Here is a 21807-nt window from a genome sequence, read left to right on the forward strand (position 1 = left end):
ATCCACTAGCATTAAATTTGTGTCTAGAAACCTTTTTAACAATTCCCGGATAAGCGAAGTAAATCTCCAGAAGAAGGAGTGCGTTCCCTAACTATCTTTATCCGACTACAATATCCAGTACAATCTAATAGAACAGTCTTCCATTTTTTTATCGTTTATTTTTTTATTTGTGTTTTCAATTTCATTTTTTTTTCTTTTTTTCTTAGTGCAGCAAAAACCTTTGACTTCTTACAACGATGCATAATTGCAACCCTAATACTAATCCTGACAATAAAAATTTAAACCTCAAGTCGATAGCCAATTTGCAGGGAATGGCCGTAAGGTCACTGATAATTTCCTGATACCCACTCGTCCAAACGTCACCAAATATCGACTGCACGTTCCAAAAGCACATTCTGATCAGTTAATCCTTTGGAGAATCTGACTGACCTTGATAATCCAAAGTAATCGAAAAACCCATGACGACAAAACACAGCAATTAAACAAAGAAAAATGAAAACCTCCCTTATGTAAGATGAAACGAATATAATATCTTCTGATATTAAATTATTTTTAAAATATGAGCCTCTGATTGGAAGCAAGAGGAAACCATGCCTGTTGAGCGAGAATAGTGCAAAGATTACGCCACAGACACCATTCGATCAGTTGCGTTAATATGTGGTGGTCCAATGAGAAGAATGCAGCAGCAATTCAATGCTCCTAAAATAGTGCAATTAACTGCATAAGGAAAACCTTAACTGCATTTAAAAGGCAGCACGCTTTGTTCGTTAGAACAGACGGTTGCCTCACTCTGGTGCTTGCAACACGTTGTCTGACGGTGTCTGCTTGTGGTGCTTGTAGAATCAAACGGAAATCTATCTTCGGATCTCCATGAAACGATCAATGCATATCCAATACGTGCTAGCTTTAGCCCTTCTCTGGGGTTGCTGCTGTCAACGCACGGACAGAAAGAGGTGGAGAACCGACAGGCAAAAAGACGAAATGGCAATAAAAGACGAATTATGCCAGCCTTGCAGTAAGTGTTTAAATTTTTTTATTTTATTCACGCTTCATATGTGGTTCCGACAGTTTTAAAACAGATATAATTACACTTAAACGCTATTTCGCAAAACAGATATTTAAAATTCTTTTTGCTGGAGCAACTACGACCAGGGAGCGACAATAGAACTGCTAACGCCTCACGTGCTTAAATGGCACCCTTAATATTTCTGAGTGGAATATGTTTAGGAGGAGGAAGAGAAGAAAGGCAAACCTGAAGTTTTTAACGTAAAATACGAATTTTTTGATTAGTTTTTATTAAAAATATTAATCTAGTAAACATTATTTACTTATCCACTCCATGACTAACAGTAACAACAGTGGCAAATGATGCAAGAAAGCAGCCAAAAAAAAAAAAAAAAAAACATACAGCCGCCAAGAATTTGTCTAGTGCTTCCTTTAATTTTTCCAACCATCTACTTCCACAACAACAGATGGAAGTATGTTATAACAATTAACCTATTGGGGCTAATGATTTCCTGATGGTCTTTGATGGAGACCTTTCGGTCACCTCCCTCGTTGAAGTCGGTGGTAATTTGTGCCACTGTGCTCTCCGGTTAGCTGAAACAATGCAAGACAGATGGCAATGGCCACGATCAACCACCATATTTCTCCGCCAACAGCGCTGTTTACGATGAGATGTTTTCCCGAAAACTGCATACGTCTGATACACTCATGATACTTCCAATGGGGATAGTGCAATTTCTGTACCATCTCCGCGATATATATCTGCCAAGTGGTTGGTTTGCCAGCTACAAGTGTGTTTACAGCGTCACGTTGCTCAGGACCGAGTTATCCCATGAATTCTGTCCTTTCAGTGTAAAACCACAGATAAAGTTACGATGCCAGTCCACGTATGAAAAAGCTCATCAAGAGAGCGAGGATCGGGGAACAGGAATGTAAGCGAACACAAATAAGAAGAAAGCGATTAAATTCGGATCCTTTGCATTGGGGGTGTGATAGTCTTAGATAACTCAGATAATGCTGCTGATCAACTGAACAAGTATTTGGATGGGTCTTACTAACGAAAGTCTCATAATAATGAGGAAAGGCTACTCGCATAAAGTGACATCATCGGACTTGCGGTAGATTCCTTTGGACAGGGAAAGGGCCAAATTATCTCCAGCACCGAAATGTGGCTCTAATTGTGAAATCGATATCTGTAGACTGGTCAATCTGACTTCAGTTGTAAGGGAAAATCTAAGAATGGACATTTAGAAAGAAATTGGCATTCTTAAGGACAAAAAACTTGGTTTTACAATTACATATTTGCTGGACTTAGGGACTATCTTATCCATACTCTAAGAGAATGTGCTAAGTTTATTCTTTTTTGCTTTTTGGATTTATTTCCCTTCCCTTACACTGCTATTGAGACATATAGCAATGCAGTTTCTGATACAAGGTCAGGTGTAGTCTCCTGATGAAATACCTAACCATGTATCACTATTTATTTCAGCTGACATCAGATTTTACATTTTTGCTATCCTTGTTTTCGACTTATACCTACATTTGCCCACACATATCTGATAACAGCTCTCTTAGCTTTTATTTTATTTTACTTTATTTTGTTTAATAATTTCTATTTATTATTTTACTATACAGCTCAATAACCTCTAATTGCCTTTGCAATTCAGTCCATAATTTTCTTAATTCTTCATAACATTTAGGATATTAACATTCTTTCGCCTTTTACAAACCTCTGCTCTGCTCTACTCTACTCTTTTACAAACCTCTGCTCTACTCTATCAAATAGTGACTGGAGTGAGTCCGAGTAGTTTGTATACGAGGAGCATTGTCTAGGCCACGTTATGTCAAGGATCTGGGTATATTCGTAACACGTGTAAACAAAATCCAAAAATTTCATTACTTCATACGGCATGTCCCACTCAATTTTCTTACTATTGAATACACCATGAATTGTCAAACTAATAGAGCAAGCTTATCTGCGAAAAGATCTAAACCTCCCAAGCACTTCCTAATTCTTTTCATAAATATACTTGTGGCAATTCTAATCTCAACGATGTCGATTTCCACTTGCAGTCTGCCAAACCCCATGTACTTTTTCTGACAGAATCTCAGTTATCGGTTGATTCAAACACTGATCATCTCAGATGCACAAATTATTCGCTGTATGATTCCTTTCGCCTCAAATGTGGTATTTGTGCATATGTCCGTTCTGATATTCCCTGTCAGAGACTTGGCAATTTGGAATCTCTTCTCTTTAATCTTCTCTGGCTTAATATCTCTCTACTCCATTGCGTCAAATTCATCTGTTGTCTCTACCGTTCTCCCAACTCCACTAATCACTTGGAGCTCTTTGACTTCCTCTCTTTGCAACTCGAATTTCTCCAGTCCAACTTTCCTAACAGTGAGGTAATTTATCCTTGGTGATTTTAATGTTCACAACTCCAACTGGCTTCCGTTTTCTAGTCACATCGACCCAGCAGGTCGAGATGCTGAGGCTTTTGCAATTACTAATGACCTTGCACAGTTTGTTCGTTTACCTACAAGAATGCCGGACAATCCTAATCATACAGCCAATACGCTTGATATTTTTCTCACAAACAACACTTCTAAGTACACGGTCGAAGTTAGAGGTCCTTTAGGCACTTCAGATCACAACTTGGTGATGGTGTCTTCTCCAATGGAACCTTTATCTCATGGCTATTCCCAACCTCGTGTTGTTTGGCATTACAAGAATGTAAAATGAGATGACCTGTGAGACTTCATTTCTTCCTTTCCTTGGTCGGATTACTGTTTCAAAACTTCTGATGTCAACCTTTGCTCCGATCGTGTCAGTGAAATTATTCTTGCAGGAATGGAATCCTTTATTCCACACTCCACTTTTAAACCTCTTCCTTTATCTAAACCTTGGTTCTCCAATAAATGTGCCAAGACTGTTCAAAAGAAAAATGTTGCATATCGTAATTGGCTTGTTTCTAATTCTTCAGTTTCATTTCTGCCTACACCAAAGCTCGCAACAATTGTAAAGCAGTTATTAATCGGTCCAAACTAGAGTTTGAACAGGCTAAGAGTAGAAAACTTGTTTCTTGCTCTAATGGTAGCCGAGCATTCTTGTCTCTTGCAAAAGCTATTGGCCGCAACCTTTGCCCATTTCTGCTCCCAGCTCTGTCCAAACCAGATGGTTCTGTTGTCACTTCAGCCAAGGATAAAGCTGACCTGCTAGCATCCCATTTTTCTTCCAGCTCACGTATTAATGATCTTGGTAAAACACCTCCCACAATTCTCAACAGGCTCCATTCAATGCCTCCTGCCGTCTTTTGTCTAAATGATATCAGAAGGAATTTGATGAATCTTGATGCTAAGAAAGCTCCAGGTCCTGATAGTATTTCTCCACTGGTTCTCAAAAATTGTGCTCCTGAACTTACGCCTATTCTTGGCCTCCTTTTTTCACTTTCTTATTCCAAAGGTATTTTTCCTTCTGCTTAGAAATATGCCCATATCCAGCCAGTTCCTAAAAAGGATGACAAATCCCTCTCCTCTAATTATCGTCGCATTGCAATTACTTCTACTCTTTCTAAAGTAATGAAGAAATCAATTATCCACCAACTATTAAACTACCTAGAAACCTTCCGTCTGATCAACGATCGCCAGTATGGATTCCGTCAGTGTCGATCCACTGGTGATATTCTGGCTTATGTTACTCATTTATGGGCTAATTCAATGGAAAAATTCGGTAACACACAAGTAGTTGCTCTTGACATATCAAAGGCTTTTGATCGTGTTTGGCATAAAGGTCTTCTAAACATGCTTCCATCTTATGGTTTTCCAACTGTTTTTAGTAATTGGTTATCCAGTTTTCTCTCTGATCGCTCACTGAGGGCGATGGTAGATGGTTCTCTGTCTTCTAACTTCTCCACTAATGCCGGTGTCCCCCGAGGTTTAGTTCTTTCCCCCACTCTTATCCTCTTGTATATTAATGACCTTCTTCCATTGACTGGAAATCCTATCCATAGTTGTGCTGATGATAACACATTGCATTCCACTTTCCATTTTCAGAGACCTTGTCCTGCTCAATCAGCTTCAACTTCTCGAAAATCTGCTACCAATTCCTTAAATGCCGATCATCGGGTAATTCTCCAGTGGGGCAGAGACAACTTAGTTGATTTCAACCCTTCTAAAACTAAGTGTTGTCTTATATCTCGCAAGGATTGTTCTGCTCCTCTGCTTATCTTTAGTGACACTCCGATTTCTAGGCAAAATGATATATCTTTTTGGCGATTACCCTGACTTGTAATCTCTCTTGGCACAAGCATATTACAAATATTGCTTCCTCTGCATCTAAAAAACTTGGTTTTCGTTTTTGCTCTCGGCGTTACTTTTCTTCCAAACAGCTGCTCACTCTGTATAAATCGCAAATCCGCCCTGTCATGGAATATTGTTCCCACATCTGGGGTGGTGCCCCCAAAACCTCTCTCAGGCTTCCTGATTCCATTCAGAAGAGGGCAGTTAGGTTAATTAATGATTCATCTCCAACAGAGTCTCTCCACTCGCTGTCTCAATGACGTACTGTTTCTGCTGCTTGCCTCTTCTACAGATACTTCCATGGCCACTGTTCTTCTGAATTGGCTTCTATAATTCCAGCTCTCTCTTTCAAAACAGTCTGAACGCGTGCTGCCACAAGCCAACATCCATTTATTGTCCAACTTCAAACTCACAGAACCAACTTTTCATCTTCCTCAGTTATTCATTGAACTGCCGTTTTCTGGAACAACCTTCCTTCATACGTATTCCCTGAAAATTACAGTCTACACAAGTTCAAGTCCAATGTCAACAAATATCTTCTTTCATCTTCTCAACCTCCAACCCAAGCATGGTAATAAGTACTATAGTTTCTAATACCTCTCGTGTTTGGGGTTCACATTAAAAACAAAACAAAAAAAAAAAAAAAAAAAAAAGAGAGAAACACACATACAGTCGACCGGGTTAGCCAGGTTGGTAAAGTGCCCACCTGGCAACCTAAAGGTCGCGTGTTCGGATCCTGCCTCGGGCTTGGATCGGAGTAAAAGGCAAACACTCTGTGAGGTCCTTTATGGCCACAGAAGCAGATGAGCTCATAAAAAGACTACAATACTTCTTTTTTTCTGCTATCCTTACCCTTCTAGTCCTTGGCACTTTGTGTATTTTTCACCTCCATATGTGCAAATTTTATCAGACTTATCTATCCTTTCAAACTTATATATAAATAAATAAATAAATAAGATCTTTATTGTACAGTTCACCGGTACACACAGGTACCACGACCATACAATACCCTTCACGGCACCATGCCAGGGGTTAACAAACGGCAGAGATAATAAAGGAATTGTAAAGATTAATTATAAGCAAATTATATAATAAAAATAAAAAAAAAAAGTACTCATAGCAGATAACATTGACTTGAAAGGAAAACTAATACAAAATAACAAAAATAACAAATTGTGATAACAGAAGCTTTTCCTCAAGTCCAGTTTTCTGAGAGTCTCTTGCCCCGCCATAACGATCTGAGATCAGTTGGTAGTTCTGGAGACCACGTGCAGATCTAGGATGATCCGTCTATACTTTTTATCGTCTATGATTTTAAATAAGTCAGCATCCAGGGATTGAACCAGGTGGAGCTTCTGATAAGGGAGGAACCGATCTTTCAAATGTAGTCTCGAAGGAAGAGCAAGAAGCTTGGGAATGGAGCGGAGACCTGGTTGGGGAATCCGCCAGCACACGGTGTCCCAAACGCTGGGTGCTGAGACTCTCCCGGCAATCATTTTTACGGTGAAGATGAGTCTTCTCTCGTGCATTAATGCTGAAAACCTGGTTAAATTTAACGCGTTGGCCATCGGTGTTGTGCGCTGCTGTGGTGGGAGATGACACTTCCAGGTTGCCCACTTCAGGAGCCAGTATTCAGCGGCTTTTAATGGTTTAATTGTGGTGTCTGCAGCTGAGCCCCACAACTCTACTCCATACAGTACACTTCCAAAATCATCATCCTGATATACATTTTTATCAGGTTTCTGTTGTGAATGTGTATCAAGTGCTGCTTGGCAACCCACCGTTTCTTGTTGAATTTAGCACAGAGTTCTTCTATATGGTGATGGAATCGTAATTTTCTGTCGAAGATTACACCCAGATCTCTTTGCTTTTCAACGCAGGGGATCGGGACTCCGTCAATCGCAGGCTGAATTATGGTTGGTATGGGTTTAAGAGAGAATACCATGATGGCAGATTTCTCAGGGTTCACTTGCAGGTCAAAATTCTTGAGGTACTGCTGTACTTCTAATAAGGTCTTGTTGATGGTTACTGTGGCGTTTTTGGCTTCATCGGTCAAATTTATTTTTGTGAAGATCTTTAAATCATCTTCATATGATATCATATCTGTTCTATTGTGTATTAGTGGGTAGATGATAGCAGTGAAAAGAATTCCGGACAGGACTCCTCCTTGTGGAACGCCTGCTTGTATTTGTCTAGTATACCTTTGATTTCCTATGTACATTTGGATGATTCTATTCTGAAGAAGGGATGTCAGAAACTTCAGTACTGGGCCTGTGATGTGATAGTAATTTCGAAGGAGTTTGAGCAAGGCTGGGATGTGAACACTATCGAACGCAGCTTGTAAATCAAGATATGTGATTGCCATTTCTTCTTTCTCCTCAAATGATCCAAGGATTGCATTAGTAGTCATAATCAGGTTACTAACTGTTGATCTGTTTTGCAACGAATAATGAATTTGCTGGGGCCTGTGCGGGAGAATGTGCGTGGTAAGTGTTTTCAGTACTGTTTTTTCAAGTAATTTCAATAGACACGAGGAACGAGAGATGGGTCTAAAGTTCTTGGCTTCAGTTGGCTGGGAAACTTTTGGGAGTGGCCTAACAGAATATAAATTCCATATTGGAGGGAAAAATTCTCCTTTTAATATGCTATTGAAAATTATTAGGAGGGGATCACTTAGAAATGGGCTCAAACATTTAATGATAAATTGTGGTACTTTGTCGATTCCCGCTGTACCAGTTGCAGGCAACTTATTAATCGCAGATAAAAGGTCTTGTCTTGTTAATATATCAGACTTAATGATCCTTACATACTTATATATATCAGACATCTATCCTTACATACTTAATTATACTTTTGCATTCTTTACTGCCGCATTACGCGTTTTGGTGTATCTGTCATACCTTGCTTATTTATTTTTAACCATCAACTGAAACTTTGAGTTTATATTACATATAAAATTTACAATGACTGCCCGATCCTCCAGCAACCGTTATAAACTTTTATTAAATTAAAATAAAATAAATTACAGTTGTTAAAGTAATACTAATAAAATGAAATAAAATAAGTAAAATGAATAGTATAGTTTATAACGGTTGGTGTAGGTTCACGGAGTCATTGTCAACATGAACATTTCCAACCCCAGAAGCCTATTTGAAGAAATTATTTTCTCTTTCAGGAGGTATAGTTGAAAATAATATCGAAGGCTGCATCGTGAACGAAGATGCATTTCGGGTAGGTATTAACTCATTTTTATTATTAATAATAACGATTCTACTATCTCTAGATTGTTATTCTATATTATCTAAACTTCCTAGCTGTATGAAAATAGCTTTAATATTTGATAACATTGAAAGTATTTTCATATAACTACGCAGTGGTCTTTGCTCCTTTAGGTTAATACTCTTCCACCTTTTATGCCTCAATGAGTAACACAATTAATATAATCAACGTCTTTTCTCACCGGGTGTACAATATTTGAATTCGAATCCAGTCCATAGCACGAGGAATTTTTATGGGCCTTTTTCACAAAGTGGCTGAGATAGTTGGTCTCAGGCGAGGAGAGCAGGATTTTTTCTCTGCAACTCGGATCTTTTGTCCAGCAAAAATTGTAAATTGAAAACGAACACTGCGTGTGTTTGTTTTCGACTTTCAATAGGTCTTAGTCGCTAATGCTCCTAAAACCCAGTTACAACACCATCCTATTTCTATTTCTATAAAGAATGTATTTATTAAAACATCCACGTTCAGGATGTAAACAGAAGTTATAGTAAACTTAACTGGTATTAATTTTGAATTCGATAACTGAGTTTAGCAAGTTAAACTGGAAAATAATTTTACTCTCGAAACACTCGATTCTTTTCATCAAATTATAAAGTGGATAACGAATGGGTTGCACCATTTCAGAGGTGTATCGAATCAAATTGTCCATTCTAGTTCATCAAACGATTTTGACAAAAAAAAGGAAAATATATATAGCAGGGATAAGATAAACTGGAAACGAACTGTTTTTATAATAAATATTCTTCTTTGATTGGTCTTCTTCAGCATAAAATAAAATCCTGTTTGACATAAGTAGGACGAACAAAATGGCATTAAAAATTGTATTGCCTTTTCTCAAATTTCTTTAAAATTTTTCTTATGCTTAATCCAAAAGTTGATTAAAGTGTTGTTTTTGAAACCAACCCTTAAATTTCTGTCACAATAAATTTCTAAAAGTTGCTCTTTTTCTTCAGAAGAAAGATAATCTGGTACATAATCTGGAGAAATAATCCGATTCCTGATCCAGCTTTCTTTTTCATAATCTTCTGGGAAATACAATTCGAAGTTATGTTTTAACTGAAAACAATGCCTTTTTATATTTAATAATAATCCTTGTCTCAATTTTAAATTGTTTCCTCCAAGAAAACTTTCTGAAGTTGGTAGGAAACGTAAGACCTTTTTATCCAATTATTTCATGATTATCTCAAGTTTTTATTTGTTGCATTTACTTTTTCACTAACTGTGAAAAGAGCCACCACGTTTGTTCCTTGTGAAGTTAAAGTAAAATTCAGATCATTAAGGTCTTCCAAAAATATTAGCTAAATAGGCTAATCTAGCCAACCATAATTCATCAAAGAAATCATCTTTTAATTCGAATTTTGAATCTAAAAGGAAAACTCGCACTTCGGAATGAAGTTCTAAAAGTCGGTTTAAAGCTTTACTTCTTTACAACCATCTGACTTCGCTATGCAGTAGTAGTTTTTCATGGTCACTCCCCATCTCTTGGCATAAAATTTTGAATATCAGAAAATTTACTGCACGGGATTTAATAAAATTAACAATATTAACCGACTGATTTAAAACAGTTTTCAGTTTTTCTGGTATGGCTTTTGCAACCAATGATTCACGGCGAATACTGCACTGAATTAACTGAGTTCAACAGCGACTTCCTTTATTGCAGCTACACGCTATGCTTTCCTGTTAAAGCCTGAGCTCCATCAGTACACACGCCAATGTTCTTCTAAAGAATATTGTGTACCGTAAAAAAATTTACCAATATTGTAATATTTCATCTGCAGCCCTGAAATCCTCACGCAGACCTTAACTTAATCCTGAACGCAGAGGATTTAGTAAGATTTCATTAATTTAAAAAAGTCAAACGTCCGTTATTCATGTACCACCGGTTGAGAAACGCTGCCATAGAGAATAAGTATATTTATAATATATTAAAAATAAATGAGTGATAAATAAAAATTTTGTTTATTTATCTCTCATTCAGCAATTAACTGTTCCACAAGGAGCAGTGTCAATCGACAACTCTTTGTCTTCTTCCACACAACCGCCCTTATATTAATTAAAATATGGACCAACATTAATCCCAAACTGCTACACTTTTTACAACAGTATTTTATGTGCAACAGTATCAAACGCTTTCTGGAAATCCAAGTATATCATAACAAAATTAAATTTTCCGTTGAATTCCTTTGTCACTGCATCATTGTATTCAATGAAATTGCACACACAAAATCGCCCCTTAAAAAACAATCCGGCTGTGACTGACATATAAGTGTTGCAGCCCTGTCTAGATGCTCCTGCATTACTTCTTCAACCAGTGACTCCATTAGAAGGCAAATTAACAGATCTGCAATTAATCATGTCACTCTTTGATTCCCCTTTGTGAACTGGTACTACATTCGCACATCACTCTTCGGAGCCTGCCCCATGAATCCAAAAATGCTCTCATAATTAGCAAAGTATTTGTTTAGCTCTTCTGTTGGATACCTTAATATAATCGGATAAATCCTATCCACTCGAATTGCCATTCTTAAGTTTCTCATCCACTCTTCTCTTAGTTTCACAAAACCTTTTAACTTCCCATTAGAATTTGATAAACTACTCTCATCTGCGCCCCTAAAAATCCTCATGTTTGAATGTATATAAAAATACTTATTCGGTGTTCAGACGCCGAGACACCTATCAGGACATTGAGTTAATGACAAATTTCCACGTACTGTTTGCACCGAACACCCTGAAAGATATTCAACTTGGTTCCATCATGTTCTGTTCCAGAAGATCCTGCAAACATCGCACAAGTAGCACATTTCATTAGGCCATGATTCATAGAGAAACGGCTCCTTCAGAACTTTCCCTGTTTATTTCCTTATTAAATGGAGCAGCTCTACCCATATTTGAATAATATGAATGGTCCTTGTAATTTAATAAAAGATTTTGATGAATTTCAGATTAGTAGGGAAAGTGAATCAATTATGTGCTCAGAAACACGGCTTGATATCTGAATTTAAGGCTTGCTTTCAAGCGAAAGATATATCTGCATCTTTTAAATTTAATTTTTCATATTCTCTGAAACTCCAAGTTAATGTCCACACCTGTCAACTTTGGGAGATTTAATAGTTTTGATTTGTAACTGTCAAATTCCAAGTTGGTTGCAGGAATTATTTTCCAAAATAAACAATATTTGCTGACGACATAAAAATTTATAAACCTTTATAAAATATCATTGACTATAATATTAAAGGAAGCTCTTCAATAAATAATTTAGAGGTGAAAATTCTAAACATATTTTTGTTATTGATCTATTAAGTTTATCCTTTGATTACATCAATAGTCTATTAATTTTATTAATCTGTTCTTGGCTCAGGGATATTTTAAATGAGTAACTTCCCGATTTCATTTCTCTTACAGTATAATGTTCGCAATTTTACCGATTGCTACAGAGAAAATGTAAACTCTACCATCGAAAATGTCGATGTCGTCAGAGATCTGTGCGAAAAAGTTGTTGATGGACTGGAACGGAGAAAAAGAATCTGGGTAGGCAATTGAACTTTTAACTTTATTTTAACAAATAAACCATCTCCGTTTTCCCTCGGGGGAGCCTGTAACCCCTAGAGGGCGCGTCCCCAGGTGGCGGATCGGGGAATGCCTCCCATTGGGTGGTAGAAGGGAAATCAAATACCTTCCGCGGACCAACAGGTAGAAGTCCAACCTCTCTACGGCAATGGCAACCCTTTTTCCATGAGAAGTCAATTCACAGATTTAGACCATGCTACCGCGTACGGGGCAGCCGACGCGTCAAGCTCTGCAGTCCGGGAACTTGATGGGAAATGTGCTACGAGGACAATCAATATCCTACAGCTAAACATTAATGGAACACAGAGGAAAAGAGACGAACTACAGAGTCTTTTACTTGAAAATGATGTTCACATTGCCTGTCTTCAGGAGACATGGCTGAACGACAAAATACAGCTCAACATTAAAGGTTACACTACGATTCGAAAGAATAGAGAGAATAAACGTGGAGGTGGATTAGCGTTCCTAATTAAAGACTCTGCTGTCAAGTATAAAGTTATCACTGCAGGGCAAGATACTGGCAACACAGAAGTCCAGGCTCTGGAGATCATCTCTCCAGAGCGCTCCTTCATCTTGGTCAATGTGTATCATCCTGATAACTCCTCCATCAGCCCCAATTCATTCAATGAAATAAGCAACATCCCAGACTCTGTTATTATAGACTCTGTTATTATAAAGGGACAACAGGTAGAAGATATCCTAATTGATCTAGGTCTGATCATATTAAATAACAAGCAAAATACCTACTTATCAAGAACTACTGGCACGGAATCTGCCCTTGATCTCACAGCAGTCAGCTATCATATCTCAAGCCTTTGCAGCTGGAGAATCTTGAATAGTGCCATGAGTGATCATCGCCCCATTATAACCACACTTAAATTTCAAGCGGAGGAAGTTGACCAGAAAAAGAGATCATGGAACTTCAGAAAAGCAGATTGGACAGGTTTTACACAGTTACTGGACAAACTATGCTTAAATGAGCCTCGAACTGAATGTCTTGAAGAAAAGACTTCAAACCTTACAAAGAACATCACAATTGCGGCCAAGAGGTTCATACCCAGAGGTAAAAGGAAAAAACAGTGGGTCTCTTATTGGAAAGATCTCAACATTGATTCTCTGATTAAAGAAAGGTACCATTTAAACGAACTAGTAAAGACCAACAACACAAGCCTAAACAGAAACAGGCTTGCCGAAGCTACAAGAAAGGTAGAGGAAGAGATAGCAAAGGGTAAGAGTAAAAAATGGGCAGAATTTTGCAACAGCTTAGACCCAAGGAAAGATGCAAAGTATTGGAAAGTCGTCGGAGCCCTAAATAAATGCTCTTCTAGTACAACAGATCAGAATTCAAACATCATTAACTCTTCTGGTTCTGATGCAGATACAAACAAAGCGGCAGCAAATATGCTAGAAACACACTACTCCAACATCAGTAAATTATCCTTCAATAGGGAAGACAAGAAATTGAATAGAAGAGTTAGAAGACTTCTGACAGAGGCAAGAGGATACAAAAATGATGATATCTTTACTCAGGCTATAACTTGCCAAGAGCTTAAGACAGCGATCAGGAACATTGATGCAAGAAAATCTCCAGGCAGTGATCTAATTTTTGGGGAGATGGTCAAGCGCTTTGGAGAAACCGCTACAAAATGCTTACTGGAAATAATAAACATAACTTGGCAAAAGGGAAAACTCCCCAAGGCATGGAAAACCTCAATCATTGTCCCCTTACTTAAGCCGGGGAAATCGCCCACCGAGTGTAAACATTACAGACCCATTGCACTCACTAGTATTCTCTGCAAAATCACGGAACGTATAATACACTCTAGAATTATGAATGAACTCATAAAAACGAAAATATTAAATTTCTACCAAACAGCTTACAAGAAACAACATGCCACAGAAGATCAACTCTTTTATCTATGTCAGTCAATCATAGACGGCTTGCAAGAAAACCCTTCAAAAAAGACTATTGCTGTCTTCCTCGACATGACATCGGCCTTTGACACAGTCTGGAGAAAGAAATTAATTGAAATAGCATACAAACATGGTATAAAGGGTAACGCCCTAATATGGATTGCAGACTTTCTAAGAGACAGAAAGATCAGAGTAAGATATAATGGGGCCTACTCCAGGGACAGAAGAACATGGCAGGGAGTCCCGCAAGGCTCTGTTCTCAGTCCCCTGCTCTTCCTGCTATACACTAATAACGTCCATCAACATATAGACGAAAACACCAAGATTGCATGCTATGCAGATGACATAGCAATATGGCATACCAGCAGAGACATGGCAAAATCAGAAATATCCATAAACAGATCACTAAAAGGAATTGTGGACTGGGCAAGAGAACTGAAATTACAGATAAATCCCCATAAAATTAACCACACAGTTTTTACCACAGACAGAAGCCGCAGAAACAACTTTAACCCAGCTATCGCTATAGACGGCGTGCCCACTTCAAAAATGGATAACCCAAAATATCTGGGTATAACCCTCGACACAGAACTATGTTTCACCAAACACATTGAAAACAGCTCCAACAGAGCACTGAAGAAGTTAAACATCCTAAAAAGCTTATGTGGTACGAACTGGGGAGCAAATCCGAAAACACTTAAAACAACTTATACCTCACTTATCAGGGCTAATTTGGAATATGCAGCACCAATATGGGCACATGCTTCTGAGTCTGCACTTGGAAAACTGGACAGGATCCAAGCAAGAGCAGCCAAAATAATCATCGGGGCTGTTTCGTCTACAAACAACACCAAAGCAGAGCGGGAATGCGGCCTTCAGACACTCAATCAAAGAAGAAGATATCACACAATTAAATTCACTAATAAGGCTAACAGCAGAGACATTGATCATATCTCCCGTAGGACCTTTATAAATTGGAACTGCAGGTCAAGACTCAAAAGGTCATCCACCATGAAATACGATAAGGAAATCAGAGAAAGTCTTGATCTTGAACTCACAAAATATGACATACTTCAAGAGCCTACCTTACCATCTTGCATCCCCCAAAATACCACAATAAATTTGGATCTCGTGGAACACTGTACAAAAAAAGAAATCGAGACCATTGTCAAAGCTATAGGAATCAAAACAATTGAGACTTATTCGAGGCGTGACTTAGTACAGATGTATACCGATGGATCCTCTGACGAGACTATCCTCAAGGGCGGAGCAGGCATACACACCACCCTGACAAATACTACAAAAATGCAACAAAGCATAGGTGCAGGCAGCATCGCCTCTAACTTTACATGTGAGCTAAGGGCAATCCTTGAGGCCCTAAATAGTTATATTTCACTAAGAGACATAGACAGAGCCAGAGGGCTTGTAATCTTCTGCGACTCAAGAGCGGCCCTGCTGGCAATAAAACATGGACGCACAGGACTCACACAGGACATTCACCGACACTTGGAGACAGTTCATCAATTGGGAAAGAGCTGCACACTACAGTGGATGCCTGCGCATGTGGGTATAGAAGGAAATGAGGCGGCCGATAAACTGCCAAAAGAGGCAAGAAACTTAAATCACAACACCTCAAAAACCATAACTCTAGATGATGCTAATGCCATCGCCAGACACAGACTCAGACAGAAACATATAGAAACTGATCACCAAATCTGTGAGATTAATGCAAATAGGAACATCACTAAGACCATTGCCAGACTGAGAACTCGACACATGGCAGGTATGAAAATTAGTGCGGATGGTACCAGAACTTATAAACTTTGCAGAAACTGCCCGAGAGAACAGCTTACTCCGGAACACATCTTCAGCTGTCCTGCAATTCAGGCGACTTTGCAAAGCATGGACGAATCCCCTTTTCAGGGAGAACTTTACAACGAAAAGATCGTGGACTTAGCTAAAGCAGTGATATCAGCGCATGGTTCAATTTGACTTCAAACGGACACGACACCAACCAACCAACCTCCGTTTTACATTTGTTTCATTTAGTGTGATATTTTTATGCGAATAATTAAATGAACAATCAGTTCACATAATTTTATAATAATAAAAACAAGATGACATTTTTTTAACAGCAGCCGGAAAAACAAATCAGAATCCCCTGATGGAGCTGTATGAAAGTTTCACACATGTGCACTCTGCAAGATTTACATAGGTGAACGATTCCGAGCAATCTATTTGTTCTGAAGTAGGGAACAGTAGAAGATAACTGGACCAGTTCATTTTGTCAAGAAAAGAAGGAGCATGAGGCTATGTGCAAACCCGTGTAGAGCGATGGACCAGAATTTCCACCACCTGCACAGGTCTCCCATGTTCTTGTGTGGGCACGTCGTCGTATGGAACAAACTGCCCTCGTATACGAGTGGTCAAGCTCGAAAGTGGGGCGGTACTTCTGCTTTGAATGACTGTAGTCCCACTTGCCGAATGCTAAATACGATGCCCTTTCTTCTAATCTCTCTCTCTCTCTCTCTCTCTCTCTCTCTGTTGTTAACTTTGCCCAAGTGGTCGCTTCAGAGTCTAAGAGGAAAATGCATTTCCTTAATTTGAACTATTTACACTGAAGACCCTGTCATCTGGAGATTGAATCCAAACCGTATTGACTACCAATTTCTTCTGCCTCCAACACTGAGATTGTAAAACGACTTGTCCAACCGATGTTGCCACATCCCAGGAATGAAAATTTTAAAAAGTGTAAGCTTAATAATTAAATAAAACCGAAATAGAACCTGAGCTGCATTAGTAGCCACATTCCCTAATATTTTTTCAGGGCAGTTTAAATTTTGCTAAGAATAAACTATCGTGTATTTATTTAAAACTACAGCTGCAATTAATTTTATTTTTCAGAAAGTACTGGACGCCTTTTATTGTGCTGTTGTCAGAAGACGACGACTGGACAATTTCTTAAGCCGAATAAGTTTAGAAATATCGGTAAGCATATTTTCTTTTGATCCGCCATTCATTGCTTAATTTCTCGTGAAAATAATTATTTGGAACAAAAACATGACTGAATAGTTAATATTAATAACGGTGATAAATTATAGTACATGAAAATATGAATTGTGATATCTTTGTGGGTGTCAACAGTATCAAAATAACCGTCTTAATACACTTAACAGCAGGGTATATTTATAGGGGTTGAATAAAAATATCCAACAGTTCACATTAAAGAAGTCCACACAATGTGCTCGAAAATATGGTCACCGGACATCAATACGGCATATGATCCCCACCAACAGCTAAACAGGCCTGACATCGCTGAACCAAACTCGTTATAAGAGTGTTCATAAAATTGTATGGCAACAAACTTCATTCTTCCACCTCCGCCGCACACCTTTAGCTTACCAATTGACAGAGAAGTTGTCTGTCGGCATCCAGCACGATGCCCAAGGGCATCGCACACACGTTTGATCGGATTTTCGAACGTGTGTGGCCACGGCATTCGTTGGATATCTTCAGTTTCAAGATATTTCTCCACCACTTAAGCTCTTTGTGCAGTGGCTTTGCCATGCACTAAAAGAAGGATAGATGAAATGATTTAAAGATGATTTTGGACATATTTAATTAGTGAAACTATTATTACATAGTCGTTTTGTTATTAAATACATAGAAAATCAACGATATAATTCATTTCTGCATACTAAGAAATAATTAACAAATCTGAATAAAAATAAATGAAAACCTAGGCCTACTACATCCCTGAAAAAGACGCACACAGGGTTCGATGACCTATTCTCGGTACTTCTCGCCAAGAATAGTTACGGTATGCCTTCCAAAAACCATGAAGAAGGGTGCGACCGTTGGTCATTACTTTTCCCCACGCGAGAATACCCACCGCAAATTTCCCTTTCTGACATGTTGCACGGAACTTGCCGCATTCCTGTTTGTCTCCTGATGAAATAACCTATAGAATCCGTTTGTAGCTAAAAGGGATTCATCAGAGAACTCCTAACACAGTCTGAATTCCTAACACAGTCTCTTTTAAAATGTGTTAACCTGTGGCCATAGCGACCTCAAGAGACAGTTGGTGACAGAATACCGTAATGGTTCTGTCTTTTTGTTGAGCTAGACACCGTTCTGTTCTGGTTGACGTAGCCTTCAGGTGACCTTCCCCAGCTAATTACTATTCTTGTAATGTTTTGTCTCGTGAAACTGCTTCCTTAGTGCCGAGACGTGTGACAATAAGCCCAACTGCCACCTCCCCCTTCGGCTGCCCCCCTTCAAATCGTCTAACGGCCTGCCGTCTCAAAGAATCATTTAAGCTAAGATGCCTTTCCATCCTGAGGACTCGAGATGTGGCAATCCCACCGAGCAAGCTGTTCACGATAAAATATTAATTAAAAACATTTGCTCTTTTTAATTTTGTCGAAATGTGTACTTTTGAACGTAAAAATCCGTTTTTCAAGATAGGAAATACCACATTTTGCAAGATAAAAACACTATATGAAATTGTGGGAGTGGGGTTTTGTGTTTATTATATCTATTTTTATTACTTATTTGTATATTTATTTACTTTATTTATTATTAAGCTCCCTTATCTTAAAAATCCCCTTTCTCATTTATTATTATTTATATTCTTACTATACCCCACTTTGCATCTGACTTGTTATCTCACAGAAGGGACTGGTTCTGAGGGAGTTTCTATATTAGTGTGCTCCTCGTTTGGATTTTGCTGTGTGTTCAGAAATGCAAGATAAAAACACAATAGAAATGACCAAACACCATTTGCATTAAGTTAAATACAATTAGTTTATTATACATATTTAAAAATAAAAAAAATCTAGCAAATCATTACACATTATTCACTTGATATAAGTACATGGCATGGATTACTTTCCTGGTCATTAGGCTCTCCTATCCTCTTCTTCTCTCCCAAGATCAGTTTAACTTAACTCTTTCTTAAATACAATTGACATTTTATTTATTATTCATACTTATCTAGCACAATACTACATTCTTCTTCATGGTTAATACAATTCTTCTTCTGGAATTTAATGTCCTCTTTACAAATTATTCTAGGCTGTCTCACCCTAACACAACCAAATTACCCGTTAATGAAATACATTGGTTTATTTATTTCTTGATTGTCTTAGGTAACTTTCAACATTTAGCGACTAATTGCACCACTTCCAAAAGGTTTTTTATTCTACATTCATTAAAGTTAGGCAGATGAAACGTATCTATGAACTACCCTCTTATTAAACAATCCTTATGACATTTCTGCACTTATCTATAGAATAAGTATTAAATCAACTATATGCATCCCAAAAGAATTCCCTTTAACCATTATCTATCCTTAGCTACAGTGTTTTGTATTACCTAATGGTACATATGCCGTTAAGCACTTACTTCTGGTGAGCTGAATTCCTCACCTAATACAAGGATTGGTCTTTGACTTTCTGCTCTGCATCGGGGTCGACCATCAGTCTGAGATCGCTTTTCTTCAGCTTCGGAACTGCTAACATCTGCCAGGGATACTATTTGCTTCGCCGATCATTCCTGGTGTCATATCTTTCTTCGCTGTGCCAGATCATTCAGTAGGAGTCGCTTCCCTTTACTTTATTTGTTTCTGTAGGCTGCAGGACGGTCCGGTATTCTTCTGTAAGCATTATCTCACTGTCCTCCTAAATATATCTCTTGGTGGCGCTTTCGGACTTCTATGTCCCATCTCGAGAAAGTTCCCTTTACTGTAACGTATCTATACTTTACTAAAGCTATCAGAACTTAATCAACTCACCATAACTGGTTCTATTGGTGGATCAATTCCGGGGACTGTTTCCCGAGCTTATCTCTCCGAAAAAAAACTTTTATCACTCTTCTAATACAAAGGGTACTAGGAAAGTTTTGCAATATGACGCAACAATGAATCACAGGAAGCTGCTTATTGCTGCATGTTGAGACATGTTCATACGTGCATAGTAGCCGCCGCGCCAAGTCGATGGGCTCAGTTATTCATTAGTAGTGAGAGTGTAAAGTGCTTGCGATGGCATCGTGGTCACGAAATGAGATAAGGACAGTTTTGCGGTATAATTTCGTGCGTGGTTTAACCATAGACCAGTGCTTAGAAGAAATGACTCTTGCACTAGATGATGATTGTCCACATCGTACATCGATATTCAGGTGGTATAGAGAATTCCAAAGGGGAAATTTCACTCTGGAGGATTCTGAGAGGCCGGGAAGGCCACGAACGTCAGTTACGGAGGAAAACGTTACTGCTGTGAGGCAAATGCTTGACGAAAACAGGCGAGTGACCTACCAACAGATAGAGGATACTTTGGGCCTAAATGCACCAGCAATTCGTTCGATTCTGCAAGATCATTTGCACGTGAAGAAACTTTGTTCTCTCTGGGTGCCGCATCAACTGACTGAAGAGCAGATGACACGACGTGTGACTTGGTGCCGGGAGATGTTAAAAAAGTTTGATAAGGGACAATCTCGGTATGTGAACAACATCGTGACAGGTGACGAGACTTGGCTGTACTATTACGATCTGCCGACCAAGGCTCAAAACAAAGTTTGGGTCTTTGATGATGACGACACACCCTTAATTGTCAGAAAATCCCGATCTGTAAAGAAGAAAATGATAGCTGTATTTTTCAAATCGAGTGGGATTGTGGAACGTGTCGTTTTGGACACGCAGAAGACAGTCACAGCTAAGTGGTATACTGAACAATGCCTGCCTAAAGTCATTGGATCTATGAAGAACCTGCGGCCAAAGTCAAGAATGGACACCTGGTACCTCCATCACGATAATGCTAAAGCTCACCGCGCCAAAGCCTGCACCGAATATTTGACCACGACAGGACTGAAACTTCTCGAGCACCCTCCCTACAGTCCAGACCTTGCTCCCTGCGACTTTGCACTGTTCCCGCATGTGAAAATGAAGCTAAAAGGGAGGCGGTTTTCCAGTGATGAGGACCTTCTACGGGCTTGGGACAACAAGTGTGCTTTACTCCCTAGTGAAACTTGGCAGAACTGGTTTAAAGATTGGTTTCGGAGGATGGAGAGGTGTATTGAATGTAGAGGAAATTACTTTGAAAAAATTAAATAAACAAAGCTGTATTGCAAAACTTTCCTAGTACCCTTTGTATATAACTCTCCGAAAAACTTTCATCACCCCCTTTCTCGCGCGCTCTTCCCTTTTTATTTCCCAAAATGCTCCTCCTTTTCTCAACCAATCATTTCTATCTCCGCATCATCATCTCCATTCTCATTTGTCTAGTGCTCGTCACATTTACTCGACCCATGACAGGAAGGTCAAGCTCATTTCGGTGTAGAGAGGAGACTTTCGATTTCGAGAAATTTCTCGAACTTTCTAGTAAGGTGACCGGAAATTCCGGCAGCTCAGAATCTTTCCAGAACCACCCAGAAAACATCTGCGTCCATTTTCTTGATTCGTCTCGCCTTATTGTGAAATGACCCGCCCGCTCTGTTAACGGTAAACCAGGACCGCTCCCCGCTGGTACCCCTATTGTAATATCTGGAGCAATTTGTCTCCTGCCCTTCTATCCACTGACCTCCCACTGCTTCGATGTCGCTATCTTCGCTTACCTTTCCGGGTAGTGGGCGCTGAATCTATATCTCATTCTAATGTTTATTTTCATGGTATATTTGCTCTTACATTAACTATAGCTTCCACTTAGTTTAATTCCATTAACGTGAGACCCACTATCTTATATATCTATG

The 21807-nt window shown here is 38.8% G+C and overlaps 1 protein-coding gene across 1 annotated transcript in view; it reads left to right on the forward strand.

Moving 5' to 3' along the window:
- The first annotated feature begins 814 nt into the window (after positions 1–814).
- Positions 815–21807, forward strand: part of LOC150086366 (uncharacterized) — a 29385-nt gene continuing 8392 nt past the window's right edge. Inside the window, exons 1-4 of the mRNA XM_090371333.1 lie at positions 815–1015; positions 8480–8535; positions 11986–12111; positions 16969–17052. Of these exons, the coding sequence (XP_090227459.1) occupies positions 871–1015; positions 8480–8535; positions 11986–12111; positions 16969–17052 (411 nt within the window). The 5' untranslated portion in view covers positions 815–870. The remainder of the gene's footprint in view (positions 1016–8479; positions 8536–11985; positions 12112–16968; positions 17053–21807) is intronic.

This window comes from Mastigoproctus giganteus, chromosome 4 (genome assembly GCF_048544385.1).
Source record: "Mastigoproctus giganteus isolate SK-2022 chromosome 4, ASM4854438v1, whole genome shotgun sequence".
NCBI lineage: Eukaryota > Metazoa > Arthropoda > Arachnida > Uropygi > Thelyphonidae > Mastigoproctus > Mastigoproctus giganteus.